Source organism: Caretta caretta, chromosome 2 (genome assembly GCF_965140235.1).
Source record: "Caretta caretta isolate rCarCar2 chromosome 2, rCarCar1.hap1, whole genome shotgun sequence".
Classification (NCBI taxonomy): Eukaryota; Metazoa; Chordata; order Testudines; family Cheloniidae; genus Caretta; species Caretta caretta.
The window spans coordinates 106722547-106741461 of NC_134207.1; the positions used below are offsets into that span (position 1 = coordinate 106722547).

Here is an 18915-nt window from a genome sequence, read left to right on the forward strand (position 1 = left end):
AAAAAGGGACAGTCCTGGGAAAACCGGGACAGGGGAGCGGGGGAGGGATAACTCAGTGGTTTGAGCATTGGCCTGCTAAACCCAGGGTTGTGAGTTCAATCCTTGAGGGGGCCATTTAGGGATCTGGAGCAAAACCTGGGGATTGGTCCTGCTTTGAGCAGGGGGTTGGGCTAGATGACCTCCAGAGGTCCCTTCCAACCCTGATAGTCTATGATTCTATGTGGCAACCCTTGCTCTCACTGACTTCAACGGGATTTAGATCAGACATTCAGGCACACACTGATTTACAAACAGATAGTACAGGCAAACAAAACAGACTCCAAAGAGATATCCTCGACCACCTCAGTACGGCTTTAGTGAAGGGGAGATCCACAGGAGTTCTAGGAATTCACCTCCCACCTCCTTTCGCAGGCATTTCTGGGGTCTAGGGCTGCACTAACCTCCTCAGCCATTCGATCTGTCCCCCTGTTGAGGATGTAGCCAAAAGCTTCCTGCACATTGGGGCTCAGCTAGCCCCCACAGATTGCAGCTACCCTGTGCCAAAGGAGTGCAGGTCCATCTCATGGACTCCCAAAATCCTGCCAGATCTCTGTAGTGGGCCTCTTTTGCTTGAGTGAGCAGGGAGTATGTTTGATACTGAAAATGCACAGTTACTAGTGAGTTTAGTACTCACTACTGTGAACCACTTCAATGGGCCTGCTCAGAGTAGTAAGCGCTAGTTTCAGTAGTGTTGGCAGGATCTGTCCCTGGGCCTTGACCAATAGTCATTTGACAGTCCCCGGCTACACCATCTCTTTAATTCGATTCCATTAATAGTATTACATAAAATAGATTGTAGGCTGAACGGGACCTGTCATGAATCTACTGTGCTTAATATTTGCATGGCTATTTAATGTATAGCATTTTAGTATAGTCTATTATATGGTATTAAACTTTTTTTTTTACCATGGAAGTGACTACAATAGGTGGCTGTAGATTCTAATTTTTAAAGACTCATCTCTCTCTTTTAAATTAATTTAATTTTTAAAATTGCTTTCATTTTTTAAAACCTGTTTTTATCCCCCCTGCTTTTGGTGCTCAGTTACTGCAATGCCAACTATAAGGCCATTTTTAATGTACGTATTTGCCTTTTATATTATAGCTCACTTGAAATGTTACCAATGGTAAATTTTGCCACTCTTCTTTTATGGTAGTTACTGCGTAAACCATGGGAGTTTCTTCAGGGGGTTGCCACATGCCCCAACCAACTAAATTCTTTGACATGCATCACTGCTAAAGGGGGAAAAAATCATCATGTTGGAAAAAAAGATAGAAGATTGGAATCTAGAAAGACATCATAAATAGGTTTTACACAAAAATATATTCAATGACTGTAAATAAATTTGGAACTTTAGGCACGACAACAAAATAATACTTTTTAAGAACGCCACAGTGAAAAGGAAAAACTAAAATGTTCAACCCTTACTTATGCTCTGTTAAGGGCAGGCATTCCTGCCCACATTCCATTCTTCTGTTGTGTACAGATAAGTCATTTCATGCACATCTGAAGTGTGGGGGGAATGCTATTCTAAATGGGCAGCATTTTGCAGTCCGTTAAATTCTACCTCAGCCTCTCCCATTCTCCCATGCCAAAATAGCATCAATTACTGCAGACAGTTTGAGGTCATTTACACTGCTTACTCCTCCAGGGTGTGGACATGCCCCTCTAGGGCAGTGGTTCTCAAACTTTTTTGATTGCCCCCCCCCTTCGTTGTGTCTGTAGTCATTTACACATCTGCCCCCCCCCCCACGCCCATCCCAGTATACATATCGCCACCCACCACTTTTCACAGCAGCCTTAGCGTTCTCTTGAATCCTTATTTCTGTGCTGCTGCTGCTGCTGCTGCTGCCGCCACCTCGGGGCTGACAGCTGGAGCCCCACTACCTCCCAATGAGGAATTGGGGGAGGGGGGCAAGAGAGCTCAGGTGGCAGAGCTCTGGCTGTCCCCTTTATCCCTGTCTCTCAGGTGTGCACAGCCCTTCTGCATGAGCCCCAGCTACCTGGGGCTGACAGCCAGAGCTCATAACAACAACAACAATAAATAAAGCACACAGCTCGGGCCTCCCTTGGGAGGCCTGCCCCACAGTTTGAAAACCATTTCTGGGGCAGCAGTGGTTGTGATGAGCAGTCAGTGTCAAATGGGCTGAAGGGGACAGGACATCTATGGAGAGTGGTCATTACACAGAATTACTCTGTGGTGCATCCCAAGAGTTCTGCAGGTTTGGGAAATGGAATCTTTGAGCCCTCAGACCCCTGCTATGGCAAGGCAAATCCTCTCCCCTCCCTCTACCCATCCCCAATGCAAAAAATCAAAGGGTTACACATGCTTAGATTCTCTCAAGAAATGACCCTTGGTGACTAGCATCCCGAGTCTCCTTCCTTTCATAGCAAAACATGCAATTCTAAGCAATGGGCTACCTGAAAATGTGCAGAGGTTGAGTGACAGTACTGAACTGGTTGATTAAACATAGAGCCAAGAATTTCTGAGTTCTAATCCTAGCTCTACCATTGACTAATTTGGCTGACAAAGATACCTGTATAAATATAACAGACAAATATACAATGTCAATGAAGTACACATTATATGGATTAAAAACTGGCTAACTGATAGATCTCAAAAAGTGATTGCAAATGGGGAATCATCATCCATAGGGAGTGCTTCTCGTAAGGTTCCTTCCTTACTCAAATAGCCTGATGCTATTCAAAATCTTTATCAATAATCTGGAGGAAAATATAAAATCATTGCTGGTAAAGTTTGCAGATGATACAGTAATTGGTGCAGCGGTAATGATATGGCCAAGTCAATTCTATAGAATTATCTGGGTTGCTTGGTAAAGTGGGCTTACTTGAACAATTTGTCTTTTAATACAGCCAAATGCAAGGTCATACATCTGTGAACAAAGGGTGTATATATAGGATGATGGGACTGTATTTTGGAAAGTAGTGACTCTGAAAGCAATTTGCGGATCAGAATCAATAACTATCTGCCATAAACTCTGTTGTGATAATTGGGCCTACAAATTTATCTTAATCATGAGCGCAACTGTAAAAGCTGTGAGATAGTTTATAAAGTGTCAGAATAACCTACAACAACAAATGTTGATGTGGAAAAGGTGCAAAGGCGAGGCAGACTGAATTAGCCTAAACCAAAAGGCCTACTGTTATAATTAAAGGACTGTGTTAAGATTATGTCCGGAAAAGAAGAAAAGTGTGGAACCAGAAATCAATCAACCAAAATTGGTGTGTCAGAAATTAGGCCTAATTGGTGGACAAAATAATGAGGGGATGGGACTTTCCACCCATCACTCCCTTTTGGGATCCTCAAAAAGAGAGTTTGGGGGGAAAATATGGATGGATGAGTGGAGGTGAAGCAGAGGGCCTACCATGACACTGACTGACTGAGATACGAGAGAAGGAAAAGAGTGAGTTTCACCATCATGACTACCACTTCCACTTTCTCCTGGGACCCTGTACCTTCTTCGTCCAAATCCTGAGAGATGTTCTGACCAGAGTAGGCCAGAGAGAGGTACCAGATGGCATTGCCACCTCCACCAGCTCCAACTAAATCCCAAACACAACCTGGGATGTGAGATTTTGTCACCTCCCTTCTCCCCCATCTCATGTGTTCGTCTCCTTCCCTGCCTTATTTCTTCTCTTTTACTATTTCTCTCCTTTTGCCTTCTGTCTAATAAGCCTGGCTTAGCCAACCAAGACGGCGTATTTCACAACTTGCTTTAAGCCTGCAAATAGAAAGAGGCAGCTGTAAATGGCTGTAAATGGCTTGATGCTGGTACAATTTGCCAGGTCTCAGAAGTGGCTGATAAGACCATGCACCATGCCAGGGTTTCTCCAGCGGTGAGATTGCAAGTGAGAGTCAACATCAGAGACAGAAGCTGGATTTTTTATTTTTGCTCTTCTTTTCTCTACCCTTTTGCATGTATCTTGTTTTGCCTTTTAGGAAATGGGATCAGACTTTAACAACAGCTCCAGCCCATTTCAACTAATGGCTTCTCTTCTCCCCAAAAGGACAGTTATTACCAACTTTAATATTATCTGATAGACTGTCAAACAAGGTTTCCTTCCCACCCCCTTCTAAAGGCTCTCTACAGTTAAAGTGATAGGGAATGATGGATGCTTAAATGAAAACCTTACTTAACATTTCAAATGCTATAACTGTTTTTCCTTCTTTTTAGTATTTTTAATAAAGGGTTACAAGATTTTTAACAGGATGTTTGCCATAGTACAAAAGCAGACTGAAGTCTCTGTGTACCAAACCTTGTTTAAAACTGCTTAGGGTTGGACAGTTACAGGATCATGTTAAAACCTTTGACTTGGGCCCATTTATTCACCCTGAATGAATTCAGCAGTGTGATGTGGTGATTAAGAGAGCAAATGTGATCTTTGGATGTCTAAGGGAAATATCAAGTAGAAGCAGGGAGATGTATAATATATACTGTCTTAATGAGACCATTACTGGAATACTGTGTCCAGTTCTGGTGTCCACACTTTGGAAAACCTGCCTTATGGGGAGAGAAAAAAGTAGCTAATTCTAGTTTATCAAAGAGAAGGTTAAGAGGTGACTTGGTCACGTTCTATAAATACCTATGTGGGGAGAACATTTCTGATAGAGAAGGATCTTTAATTTAGCAGACAAATACATAACAAGAGCCAATGACTGGAAGGTGAAGCTAGAGAAATTCAGAGTAGAAACAAGATGCACATTTTAAAGTCAGGGTAACTAGCCATTGGACAATTTTCCTAACTATGTGGTGGATTCTCCATCTCTTGAAGTCTTTAAATCAATACTGGATGTCTTTCTAAAAGATATGCTGTAGATAAACCTGAAAATTAGGGGGGAGGCTGTTCTAGATTTAATTTTGACAAATAGGGAGGAAGTGGTTGAGAATTTGAAAGTGGAAGGCAACATGGGTGAAAGTGATCATGAAATGGTAGAGTTCACGATTCTAAGGAATGGTAGGAGGGAGAACAGCACAATAAAGACAATGGATTTCAAGAAGGCAGACTTTAGCAAACTCAGGGAGTTGGTAGGTAAAATCCCATGAGAAGCAAGTCTAAGGGGAAAAACAACTGAAGACAGTTGGCAGTTTTTCGAAGAGACATTATTAAGGGCACAAGAACAAACTATCCCACTGCATAGGAAAGATAGGCAATATGGCAAGAGACCACCTTGGCTTAACCAGGAGATCTTCAATGATCTAAAACTCAAAAAAGAGTCCTATAAAAAGTGGAAACTCAGTCAAATTACAAAGGATGAATATAAACAAATAACACAAGTATGTAGGGACAAAATTAGAAAGGCCAAGGCACAAAATGAGATCAAACTAGCTAGGGACATAAAGGGTAACAAGAAAACATTCTACAAATACATTAGAAGCAAGAGGAAGACTAAGGACAGAGTAGGCCCAGTACTCAATGAGGGGGGGAAGACAATAACAGAAAATGTGGAAATGCCAGAGGTGCTTCATGACTTCTTTGTTTTGGTTTTCACCAAGAAGGTTGGTGGCCATTGGATGTCTAGCATAGTGAATGCCAGTGAAAATGAGGTAGGATCAGAGTCTAAAATAGGGAAAGAACAAGTCAAAAATTACTTAAACAAGTTAGATGTCTTCAAGTCACCAGGGCCTGATGAAATGCATCCTAGAATACTTAAGGAGCTGACTGAGGAGATATCTGAGCCATTAGCAATTATCTTTGAAACGTCATGGAAGACAGGAGACATTCCAGAAGACTGTAAGAGGGCAAATGTAGTTCCCATCCATAAAAAGGGAAATAAGGACAACCCGGGGAATTACAGACCAGTCAGCTTAACTTCTGTACCCGGAAAGATAATGGAGCAAATAATTAAGCAATCAATTTGCAAACACCTAGAAGATAATGAGGTGATAAGTAACAGTCAGCATGGATTTGTTAAGAACAAATTGTGGCAGACCAAACTGATAGCTTTCTTTGATAGGGTAACAAGCCTTGTGGATAGGGGGGAAGCGGTAGATGTGGTATGTCTTGACTTTAGTAAGGTTTTTCATACTCTGTCGCATTACCTTCTCATAAACAAACTAGGGAAATGCAACCTAGATGGAGCTACTATAAGGTGGGTGCATAACTGGTTGGGAAATCATTCCCAGAGAGTAGTTATCAGTGGTTCATAGTCATGCTGGAAGGGCATAACGAGTGGGGTCCCACAGGGATCGGTTCTGGGTCTGATTCTGTTCAATATCTTCATCAATGATTTAGATAATGGCATAGAGAGTACACCTATAAAGTCTGTGGATGATACCAAGTTGGGAGGGGTTGCGAGTGCTTTGGAGGATAGGATTAAAATTCAAAAAGATCTGGACAAACTGGAGAAATGGTCTGAAGTAAATAGGATGAAATTCAATAAGGACAAATGCAAAGTACTCCACTCAGGAAGGAACAATCAGTTGCACACATACAAAATGGGAAATGTGCCTAGGAAGGAGTACTGTGGAAAGGGATCTGGGGGTCATAGTGGATCACAAGCTAAATCTGAGTCAACAGTGTAATGCTGTTGCAAAAAAAGCAAACATCATTCTGGGATGTATTAGCAGGAGTATTGTAAGCAAGACACGAGAAGTAATTCTTCCGCTCTACTCCATGCTGATTAGGCCTCAACTGGAGTATTATGTCCAGTTCTGGGTGCCAGATTTCATAAAAGATGTGGACAAATTGGAGAAAGCCCAGAGAAGAGCAACAAAAATGATTGAAGATCTAGAAAACATGACCTATGAGGGAAGATTGAAAAAATTGGGTTTGTTTAGTCTGGAGAAGAGAAGACTGAGAGGGGACATGATAGCAGTTTTCAAGTACATAAAAGGTTGTTACAAGGAGGAGGGAGAAAAATTGTTCTTCTTAACCTCTGAGGATAGGACAAGAAGCAATGGGTTTAAATTGCAGCAAGGGCGGTTTAGGTTGGACATTAGGAAAAAATTCCTAACTGTCAGAGTGGTTAAGCACTGGAATAAATTGCCTAGGGAGGTTGTGGAATCTCCATCATTGTGGATTTTTAAGAGCAGGTTGGACAAATACCAGTCAGGGATGGTCTAGATAATACTTAGTCCTGGGATAATACTTGAGTGCAGGGGACTGGACTGGATGACCTCTCGAGGTCCCTCCAGGGAAGGGGTTGTAATGGGGGCAGGGAAGGGGTGGAAAGATGTGGGGCAGGGGCGGGGCCTCATGGAAGGGGTGGAGTGGGGGCGGGGACAGGGGCAGCGGGGGGAGGGGATGTCAGTGATGCGGCCCTCGGGCCAATGTACTAGTCCTCATGTGGCCCTTGTGATCATTTGAGTTTGAGACCCCTAGACTAGATGGTCATAATAACCTCTCCTGACCCTAAAATTTGTGACTATCTGGTAGGTCCCTTAACCTCTGTCAGTTTTCCAATCTGTACAAGGCAGATGATAATACTTACAGGGCATTTTCAGGTTGAATTAATTTTTGTTTGTAAAGCCATTTGAAGATATAAATGTTAGTTTTCCCCAAGTTGAAATGAGGCTTATTAATTAAATTGATACAACTTGTATGTGTGGACGAGGACTGATAAAACTTATAAGGGACTAAAGCATGGGCTATTTTTCATCCTATGATTGGGCATGTAACCTGTGCTAACTATATAAGTATTGCAAAGCATGTTTCTATTTGTGAGTACGGTGTGTTGAATCCTTCAAACCTGTAACCCTTTCTTGGGGTATTGTGAGATTGTAAATACATTTTCCTTTATTTTTGGATGTTTGTTTGGGATTTTCTCAGCCCACCTGGCTCAATGATTTGTGAATTATAGTAGATTTAAGGTCTTCCCTTTAGTTGATTTTTGGGGGGGAAGAAGATGTGTTTACCTTTTATGTGTTTATTTTTTTTACTTGAAAATTTGAAAGAATGTGATGAATGCTATATGGAAACCTAGCATTGGATAACTTTCTATTCAATATTAATGTCATGACTACTGAGCACCTTGAACAAAGTGTTTATTGAAAAGGGGGGCAGCATGGTCTAGTGATTAATGCCGATGTCTGGAGATCAGGCAGCCTGTGTTCTATTTTGAATGCCACAAGCTTCTACTTGAGTAAGTCATTTAACCTCGGTGTGCCTTTTCCCATCTGTAAAACGAGGCTCGTACTTACCAACCTTTGTAAAGAGCTTTGATAATAAAAAGAGCTGGATGAAAAGGGCTGTATAAGAGCAAAATATTTATTAAACTCTGAGGCCTAGAGGTACTTAGCTATTATACTGAATTGAAGATGCAGGTTTAACTTTCCGAACCAGTAGGCATGAACTATGAGAACTAAGACTGAAACACTGTCAGAAGTCAGGGGTGAAGTTTGGGAGGCTGACCCTTGTGTGACTCAGCAGCACTTACTGACAAGTCAGTAATGGCATCTGCAGAGCTCTGAACTTCAGTACAGATTTTGTGGCAGTGTATGCTTATGGTGACATAACACCTGCATATTGGGAGGGATAGGAGGAAAGCTTTATAAGGGTTGGGGGGCATAAGGTTTTCATGAAGGCAAAAGGTCAAGTTTTATAACCTAATATAGTTCCCTCAAGAAGGGCCCTAGTCATTATAGTATGTTGGGTTTCAGAGTAACAGCTGTGTTAGTCTGTATTCGCAAAAAGAAGAGGAGTACTTGTGTATATAAAAAGATCTTCTACACTTTCCACAGTATGCATCCGATGAAGTGAGCTGTAGCTCACGAAAGCTTATGCTGAAATAAATTGGTTAGTCTCTAAGGTGCCACAAGTACTCCTTTTCTTTTTATAGTATGTTGCTGTACCACAGAGGGTACTTAGTGCCAGATGGCAGTAGTGTGAAGTTAGTTAAACCTACTGCTGGAAAAAGAGGAGTTAAGTAAAAATAAAATGAAATAATTTTTTTTTAAAATCCTGTCCTAAGATAAAGACAGAATAAATGACTATATACTTTTGTCCTTCCAGGTGAAGCCAGTTACTCACAGTAGAATCAATGTGTCAGCACGTTTTCGAAAACCACTTCAAGAGCCATGCACTATTTTGTAAGTAGGATTTTCAGTTAGGGGAGGTAATCCACTATCATCTTTTTCTTGTTTCTATTGAGTTTTATTTAAACACAGCTACACATTATTTAACTTTCCTTTATTCTTCCAGTCTGATTGCTAATGGAGACCTTATAAATCCAGCAGTGCGCCTCTTCATTCCTAGAAAAACACTAAATCAATGGGATCATGTTCTTGAAATGGTGACAGAAAAAGTAACCCTCAGAAGTGGAGCTGTGCACAGGTACGGGGAAGTTGTATATTTATAATATATACTTTACATATTGACATATCTTTTAAATCTCTATAAATAGAGCTGGTTGGGAACTGAATTTCTGTTCCACAGGATATTCTGACATTTTGAAAAAAATTGTTCCTAATCAGAATGAAAATCTGAAGTTTTGAATTTCCACTTAAATGAAAGTTCCATAAAAATTGATTCAGTACAGTTGAAGTGGTTTGTTTTAGCTTCATAGTTTCGACATACAGAATTTAAAATATAATATATATTATTATATTAACATTAATATTTAATGTAACAAAATCAAAACAAAATAAAAAAAAACAAAGTCAAAATATAATGTTTTAACATTGTTGAAACGAAACGTTTTGACTTTTGTCATAAAATGTTTTATCAAAATTGACATGTTCCCACAAAATATTTCAGTTAAAACCCCCCAGCATTTTTCAATGGGAAACTGGCCCACCTAATTTATTTCAACTCACTCTATCCACAACCCACCATTTTCTGATGACTTGGACCCTGCAGTATGCTCAGAAAGTCACCCAGCTCAATCTCTGTCAGACCAAGGTGGGAAACAGGTTCCAAAGTTATACAAGCATCTCAGCTCATCTCCGTTGACACAATATCGATTAGGAGAGAGATGATCGCTCAGGTAGATAGTTCCCAAATCGTTTAGGGCTTTAAAGCTTAAAATCAGCACCTTTAATTGCACTTGGAAATGATCTGGGAGCCAGTTCAAGTCCTTGAGCACAGATTAAATGTGTTCTCTATGGGAAACACTGTGAAGTAAGCAGGCTGCCAAATTCTGCACTAACAAAATTTGTGGCCTTCCAGTATATCCCCACGTAGGGCACATTTCAGTAATCCACTTTCCAGATGGGAAAGGCATGATTAACTTAGGTAAGGTCTGCATCTGAGAGAAAAGGTCACAGCCCTGTATCAATGAAGCACTCTTTGCAACTGTTGCTTACTAAACCATTCTGGAGCAGGTGGGAGTCAGTAAGACCCTCAGGTTGTAAAGCTGTATCACAAAAAGAGAAACTCCCCCCAAAATAATAGGAGATGAAAAAGTCTCCCCCACTGTGTAACCTCAGTCTTGTGTGGGCTGACTCTCCGCCAGCTAGCTTCCATCCAGTTCCATCATTCCCGGCCCCATGTTTCTGTCAACATCACTAGATTCACAAAACAGTGTTTTTTGGGACATCTAAGTTGTTATATACAGTAAAATAGATGTAAACATACATGACAACTCTCTCGGTCAGATCCTCAGCAGGTGTAAATTGTAGCTCCAGTGAAGTGATATCACTTTTTACCAGCTGAAAACTTGGCCCTCTGTTTCCACCTCCAGATTGTTTTGAAATTAATAAACCATTAGAACTTTGCTCTTTGTCACTACTTGATTAAACAAATAAGCAAATTACGTGCAGTAAGGTATAAATTATTCTATAGGTAACTATGGTTGCAGTTCAGTGTTTTGTGTTATTTTCAAGAATAGATGATAAAAATGCACATGACGACATCTCAGGCCCCGACTTTCCTAAGTGCTGGGGGGTGCTCGACCCCTGGCTCTGCCCCAGGCTCTGCCCCCACTCCGTCCCTTCCCCCAAGGCCCCACCCCCACCCAGCCTCTTCCCGCCCTCGCTCCACTTCCGCCCCACTTCTTCCCACCCAGTTCTGCCCCCTCCCCTGAGCGCACTGTGTCCTTGCTCCTCTCCCCTCCCACCCCAAAGCCTCCTGGGCGCTGTGAAACAGCTGATCGCGGCGGGTAGGAGGCAGGTTGGGGAGGTGGAAGGATGGGAAGGTGCTGATTCGCTGGGCCCGCCGGTGGGCAGGAGGCACTGGGAGAGGGTGGGGGAGAGCTGATAGGGAAGCTGCTGGTAGGTGCTCAGCACCCAGCATTTTTTACCTGTGGGTGCCCCGGCCCCGGAGCACCCACAGAGTCGGCGCCTATGCATGGCATTTCAGCCATTCAGTGTTTTCCTCTTCTGGTTTCCTATTAACCTAGTTTTCATATTCTGTTCCTTAAAATGCTAGGAGTACATATTAAATTAGTTAGTAAAGTGATCATTGTTCCTTAATAAGTTACAAATTAATTGCTGTGGTTTACAGTCACTGTGTTGTCATCCTGTGAGACCATTGATGCCAGAAAGATATAACTTCTTATTAAACAAGAAAAAACAGAATTATGAGAATGACACTACATGTGTGGTGTTTTTCTTTTCCGCATCATTAACAACATAGCTGCCAAGTTTTGTGTAGTTTCATGCATGACATTTATCAAGTCACTGATTCTCCCTGCCACACTCCCCAGGAGCGGTGGCAGGTGCAGGAAGGAGGGGAATCACAAACAAATATGTGCAGAGCAGTGGAAGAAGGGGAGTCTATGAGAGAGGTAGATGGGAACCTATCTGCAGTACCTGACGTAAACAACGCATGCCTCCTAATGCTGGCAGGAGGGGCACAATCTAAGGGGGAGGACATGTGACCGCCCCATTTGTCTCCTTTGCCCAGCAACCTCTCCTGTCCTGACCCCAACCTGGGGCCACCACGCTCAGGGCCGCCCTTACCCATACGCAAAGTACGCAACTGCGTAGGGCACCAGGAAATTTGGGACACCAAATTTCCTGGTGCCCTGCACAGCTGCATGCTGATCCAGCCCCTGCTCCACCTCTTCCCCGGGCCCCCGCCCCTGCTCCGCCCCAGCCCCGCCTCTTCCCACCCCTGCTCCACTCCAGCCCTGCCCCTTTCCCACTTCTTCCCGCCCCTGAGGACTGAAGCAGGACTGGGCCTGCACTCACTGGCTGCAGGAAGTGCAGTGACCTGGCCCCAGCTGCGCCGCTGATGAGTGCTGGGGGGCGGTTCCCTCCTGCCCCTCAAGCCAGCCAGGCCCCCCCCCACCCCGGCGGAGGCCTGGAGCCAGTCCCCGCACCAACTCCCCCCGAGGGGAGTGCTGTGTAGGGCCCCAGAATAGCTAGGGACAGCCCTGACCACGCTCTCCCAGCCCAATCAGAGTTACCTCCAGGAGGGGGGACGACTCTGTCCTTCTCCTGCTGTGCCTGCCCCCTGGCACATTCCACCCGGGCCCGAGCTGGGGGTGGCCCACTGCCGCCATCTCCCCAGCCAGGCTCTTGCAGGCTGCTGCTGTGTTGCACAAAGCAGTGACCCGGAGTGGTGGGTGTGGGAAGTGGCTGGTCCTGCCTCCTCTGCTCCCTACCTGGGCCCGGCTGCCAGGGACAGGGGCTGAGTGTGCTGGGGGACAGGTGCAGTGGGAGAAGGACAGAGCCCCTCTCTCTCCACCCAGCAGACCAAGCAAAAATCTGGAAGGGGACCATTTGACCCTCTTTGCCCCGCCCCCCCCATGCATCGCCTGTGCCTGAGGGGCCTCTGGTGGGGAGGTACAGGGTGCCTGGAGGTGAGGGGGAAGGTGTGGCATGGGGGGGAGAGGTGTATGCCAGGACAGGTGAGTTGGTTGGGGGAGTTGGTGATGAAGTGAGGCGTATCTAGGCAAGGTGAGGGGAAGAGGGAGGTGGTAATTGGGAGCCTGAAGCAGCTGGATGGGTGGGCAAGGTTGTGGAAGGCAAGAAGCCTAGGCACCAGTGCTTCGCTTTATGTCCCTGCCACCACCTCTGGCTCAGATGCAGGAAGGGAAGCAGAGAGTGAGGCCCTCTGCAGAGTAGCTGCCCCAGCATCCCCCAGAAGGAATCACTGCAGAGGTATCTCTGATGCCTAACAGGGATACATGAGAAACCAGCTGGGCTGTGGGCAGGTATGACTGGGTGGATGGGGAAAAAGCTGTAGGCATGAATGTCACACAACGTATGTGATACTTGGCAGGTCTAATAATTTTTTTTAATCAAGTTCCTTTGCTAAATGCATTGTTGTTATTGTTTTCACTTTAAACAGCTGATTATGTTTAATTCAATTATCAGGCTTTATTATTTTTAGTGAGAAACTTAACTAGAGGCTGCCAGATATTTGTTGTTAAGGTTTTCAGGTGGTTCATTAGGCTGACAACATTGAAAAAGAACAACAAAAATGGCATTTAAAGCATAAAAGTATACATTAGACAACGTTAAAGATCTATTTAATACACCCATATCCACACCCACTGACATTTATATGGGAGAGTTCTATTTCCTAAACTACATTAATTTTCCTGGTTAGTTGGTTAGTTAGTTGGTTAGTTAATTGGTTAGTCTCTAAGGAGCCACCAGTACTCCTTTTCTTTTTATTAATTTTCCTGTTTTCCAGGGTTCTCAAAGCATTGTGTGGTCTAACAAACACAATGAGGTGAATTCAGAAATGAGTTTCCTTATTGATTTTAGGTTTCCTTGTCTTTGTGGGCTTGTTTGCTCATTAATGTTTCATCATTACTGGTGGCTTTTATGTGGCAATGAAGCATAAGTGTTTTTTCAAGTGCTGCCATTACCATTAAATGTTTGTATTTAAAAAATAACCACTAAGTATACTTTGTAGTAATGGAAGTGCATTTGGGATGACATACTAGATATGCAAGGAAACAGCAAAGTCATTCTTATTTTTTAAAAGCTGAGATTGGTATTCATATAAAATAGAATTAAAAAGTTGCCTATGTTAGTATACAATTTGTTACACCTAGAAAACGGAGGAACTTCCACATCTGGGGGGATTAATAATGCATTATGGGTTACACGAATATGTCAGAGTGTTTTTGCAAATTGTGCCTTTTTTTTAATTTCATGCAAGATTAAACAAAGTGTGTGTCTGGCCTCTAACGGCAATGGATTCATCTGACTAATACTGACTCTTGGAAGTTAGTGTAAAAAGAATTACGGGGAAAAGTAGCTTTTTCTCTTTTATAAAATACAGAACTTTCTGACTTTGCTCAGCTCTGTCATCTTGCACATATCTGTATATATCATTTGGGAAAAAGCTTGTTGAGGTGGCCTTGTTGAGAAATTAATAATATTTGCTTGTGTCAGTATATTCGCAAAAAGAAAAGGAGTACTTGTGGCACCTTAGAGACTAACAAATTTATTTGAGCATAAGTTTTCATGAGCTACAGCTCACTTCATCGGATGCATTCAGTGGAAAATACAGTGGGGAGATTTATATACACAGAGAACGTGAAACAATGGGTGTTATACACACTGTAAGGAGAGTGATCCCTTAAGATGAGTTAATACCAGCAGGAGAGCGGTGGGGAGGAGGGGGAGAAATTTTTTGTAGCGATAATCAAGGTGGGCCATTTCCAGCAGTTGACAAGAACGTCTGAGGAACACTGGAGGGTGGAGGGGGGGAATAAACATGGGGAAATAGTTTTACTTTGTGTAATGACCCATCCACTCCCAGTCTCTAGTCAAGCCTAAGTTAATTGTATCCAGTTTGCAAATTAATTCCAATTCAGCAGTCTCTCGTTGGAGTCTGTTTTTGAAGTGTTTTTGTTGTAATATTGCGACTTTTAGGTCTGTAATCGAGTGACCAGAGAAATTGAAGTGTTCTCCGACTGGTTTATGAATGTTATAATTCTTGACATCTGATTTGTGTCCATTTATTCTTTTACGTAGAGACTGTCCAGTGTGACCAATGTACATGGCAGAGGGGCATTGCTGGCACATGATGGCATATATCGCATTGGTAGATGTGCAGGTGAACGAGCCTCTGATAGTGTGGCTGATGTAATTAGGCCCTATGATGGTGTCCCCTGAATAGATATGTGGACACAGTTGGCAACGGGCTTTGTTGCAAGGATAGGTTCCTGGGTTAGTGGTTCTGTTGTGTGGTGTGTGGTTGCTGGTGAGTATTTGCTTCAGGTTGGGGGGCTGTCTGTAAGCAAGGACTGGCCTGTCTCCCAAGATCTGTGAGAGTGATGGGTCGTCCTTCAGGATAGGTTGTAGATCCTTGATGATGCTTTGGAGAGGTTTTAGTTGGGGGCTGAAGATGATGGCTAGTGGCGTTCTGTTATTATCTTTGTTGGGCCTGTCTTGTAGTAGGTGACTTCTGGGTACTTTTCTGGCTCTGTCAATCTGTTTCTTCACTTCCGCAGGTGGGTATTGTAGTTGTAAGAATGCTTGATAGAGATCTTGTACCTGTTTGTCTCTGTCTGAGGGGTTGGAGTAAATGCGGTTGTATTGTAGAGCTTGGCTGTAGACAATGGATCGTGTGGTGTGGTCAGGGTGAAAGCTGGAGGCATGTAGGTAGGCATAGCAGTCAGTAGGTTTCCGGTATAGGGTGGTGTTTATGTGGCCATTGTTTATTAGCACTTAGTGTCCAGGAAGTGGATCTCTTGTGTGGACTGATCCAGGCTGAGGTTGATGTGGGATGGAAATTGTTGAAATCATGGTGGAATTCCTCAAGGGCTTCTTTTCCATGGGTCCAGATGATGAAGATGTCATCAATATAGTGCAAGTAGAGTAGGGGCATTAGGGGACGAGAGCTGAGGAAGCGTTGTTCTAAGTCAGCCATAAAACTGTTGGCATACTGTGGGGCCATGCGGGTACCCATAGCAGTGCCGCTGGTTTGAAGGTATACATTGACCCCAAATGTGATACATGCACGTGCCCTCTAGAAGGCTTCTTAAATACAGATGTTTGAATGTAAATTTAATTATGTAAACATGCTCCTGTTGTTGAGTTGTGGAATGTGCTGCACAGGGTAGAACCTGGTCAATATAGAGTGATTCCCCCTCTGCCCTTGTGGTCTTTCTTGTATAAAATCAGAGACTTAGAAATAAGGTGATTCTGACAGAAGAGAAATAGAAACCCCCCAAGCAACGAGTTTCTTCCTTCACCCTCAGTAAATGCATGTGTAGACACAATAATCTGTTACTCTGTATACCGAGATTATTATGGTAAAGATTCCAACAGACATAAGCTCTTGGTATTTTAATTGTTTTTACATACTGTTCCTTGCTATAATGTAGTAGTTCTCAAACATTAGCAACCCAAGAACCCCCATTTTGATTTAAAATTTTTTGAGGACCCCCAAGCCACCCCTCGCCCTGATCCCTTTCCCGAGGCCATGCCCCTTCTCCGCCCCTTTTCCGAGGCCCCGGCTCCGCTCACTCCATCCCCCCTCCCTCTGTTGCTCGTTCTCCCCCACCATCACTCACTTTCACCAGGCTTTCACTACGGGATTGGGGTGCAGGGTGTGGACTCCGGGAGGGACTCTGGGAACTCAGGCGGCTCCAGAAAGCGACTGACACATCTCTCTGGTAGCAGTTCCTAGGTGGGGGGGCCAGGGGTCTCCGCACACTGCCCCTTCCCGCAGGCACCACTCCCAAGCTCCCATTGGCTGCAGTTCCCGGCCAATGGGAGCTGTGGAGTCAGCGCCCGGGTAGTGGGCAGTGCACGGAGACCTCTTGCCAGGAGAGAGGGCGAGGCGTTGATCAACGGGCCCGCAGACCCCCTGGGGCACCCTTTGGGACCTCCAGGGGTCTGCGGACCCCAGTTTGAGAAACACTACTATAATCTAAAGGTGACCTGATAATATATTAACCCACCAGAACAAAAAAAACCCAGCAGAGAAACACTACTATAATGTAAAAGTGACCTGATAATATATTAACAATACCCACCAGAACAAAAAAATCCCAGCATAGATACCCTGTGTGAATAAAAGTACTACACATAATTATGTTCACACTTGAAATGAATAGACAATGAGTTCTGAATCTTGGGATGATGACCTACCTGCCTTTTCCATGTAGCTGAACAGGAAGTGGATCCTGGAAAAGAAGGTCCTGGAAAGAAAAAGGTTGAGAGCCAGTGTAATAGATCACATGTAGCTCTAGAGAGCAGAGCATAGTGAGAATAACGTTTCTGTGAGTACAGAAATCCAGTAGTTCTTATACTTATTCCAGTTACTGGATAGAGGAAACCCTCTATCTGCTTCCAATAGTTTTTGTTTCATTAGCTGTCACAGTTCACCCATGACAATTCAGTCCCAAATTCGATTTCTCTGCTCACCTGCTTGGATCCCAAGTACCATGAGGCTTGATCCAAGTTGTGATGTGGATGGTTACTTGGATATTTCTTTCCTTGTATTTGATTCTTTGGGGAGATAGCGGTATTTGTATGACAACTGTTATAGCTCTGCATTTGAAGTCCAGTAAATTAAGGATGAAAAGAATCAGTCATGATTTTTAAGTGGATAGGTTACTCTAGCTTTTCAATGCACTTAGGAAATCTAATTGAAACTGCAATTAATGTTTTGCCAGGCTTTATACTTTAGATGGAAAACTTGTTCAGAGTGGGTCAGATCTGGAGAATGGGCAGTTCTATGTCGCAGTGGGCAGAGACAGGTTTAAGAAGTTGCCTTATGGTGATCTACTGTTTAGCAAGTCTACAATAAGAAGACCTCAGGGGTAAGCTTTCTTTATATGTGTGTGTGTTTTCATACTACTTGTGTCATTGTGTTTACAAACCAAACTCAATAAAACACAAATCATTATTTGAGACGCACAAAATGTAACACAGAAGTAGACCTTTATTTATATTTTTTGAAAAACCTGTGTTGAAGTCCATAAGAAAGAAAAGGGGACAAAGATTAACAGAGAGAGGAAGGAAACTGAGAGGAAGGGAGGATGTGTTTCTCTCATAAAAGTACCATTAAAGTGAGAGATTATGTACCACAACATGAACACCGTGAGAGAGATTCTCTGGCTCAGCCCTGCCCATCCAGATTTTTCCTCTACTGGTGTTCATCCACATAGCTCTGTGGTCTTCAATGGAACTATGCTGATTTACAATGGCTGAGGGCCATTATATTTTGTATGGTGTGCGGAGCATGCATTCTTTTAAAAGGTGCTGTAAGCCAGTTCTAGGACTCAGGTGTGGAGCATGACCTTCCTTAAAGGTATTCTTTCCCCCTCACCCCACTTTGTTTCCCAACTACACACTCTTCCAGCCCTTCCCCTGACTACCTGTGCAAGGAGAAAAGGGAGCTGAGCTGGAGTTAACCATTTGTTCACCAATGACCAGCCAGTGCCCCGTCACATGAGTATTCTTTTAGGGCCTGATCCTACAACCACTGTGGGGTTTGGTGCAAAAATACGATTAGTAGTCCCGTTGAGTTCCATGGGACTATACATGGTAATAAGCACTACACTGGTAATGTTTGCAAGATTGAGCTCATAAGGGGTATCTGATGGATCACTGTAATTTAAAAATTGGACCGATCTTTTAAATTCTTTAGAAAAACGTGGACCCAATTCTCTCTCTTTCTCTGGTCTAGATCAGGAATAATTCCACTGAGATCACTGGACGTGTGCCAGTGAGAAACTGATGTGATATCAGAATTTGTCTTGTATTTTACAAATTAACCCCAGTACAATACATACTGACTTTAGTGAACTGTATACAGAGAGAATTAGTAACCCAAAATATTCTGGGGAAAACACTTTTGAGGCACTAATGGAAAGGTAGTGCAAAGCATAGCCTAAGGCTATGTCTATGCTACGAGCTAGGTGTGTGATTTCCCCTGTTGGTGTACCTATACTTGCGCTAGTTGTCACCGAGCTAGCGTGAGTATAAAGAGCAGCGTAGCTCTGGTAGCATGGGTAGTGGTAGTGGAGGCATGGCTGAGCAGTGCCAAGTACATACCCA

The 18915-nt window shown here is 43.4% G+C and overlaps 1 protein-coding gene across 3 annotated transcripts in view; it reads left to right on the top strand.

Annotated features, from left to right (window-relative positions):
- The window catches only part of DCDC2 (doublecortin domain containing 2), a 156211-nt gene that overhangs the window by 48676 nt on the left and 88620 nt on the right, over nt 1-18915 (top strand). For all 3 annotated transcript variants that reach the window (XM_075125353.1, XM_075125354.1, XM_075125355.1), the window contains 3 exons: nt 9011-9087; nt 9200-9331; nt 17529-17675. In XM_075125353.1, coding sequence (XP_074981454.1) covers nt 9011-9087; nt 9200-9331; nt 17529-17675 — 356 coding nt within the window. The remainder of the gene's footprint in view (nt 1-9010; nt 9088-9199; nt 9332-17528; nt 17676-18915) is intronic.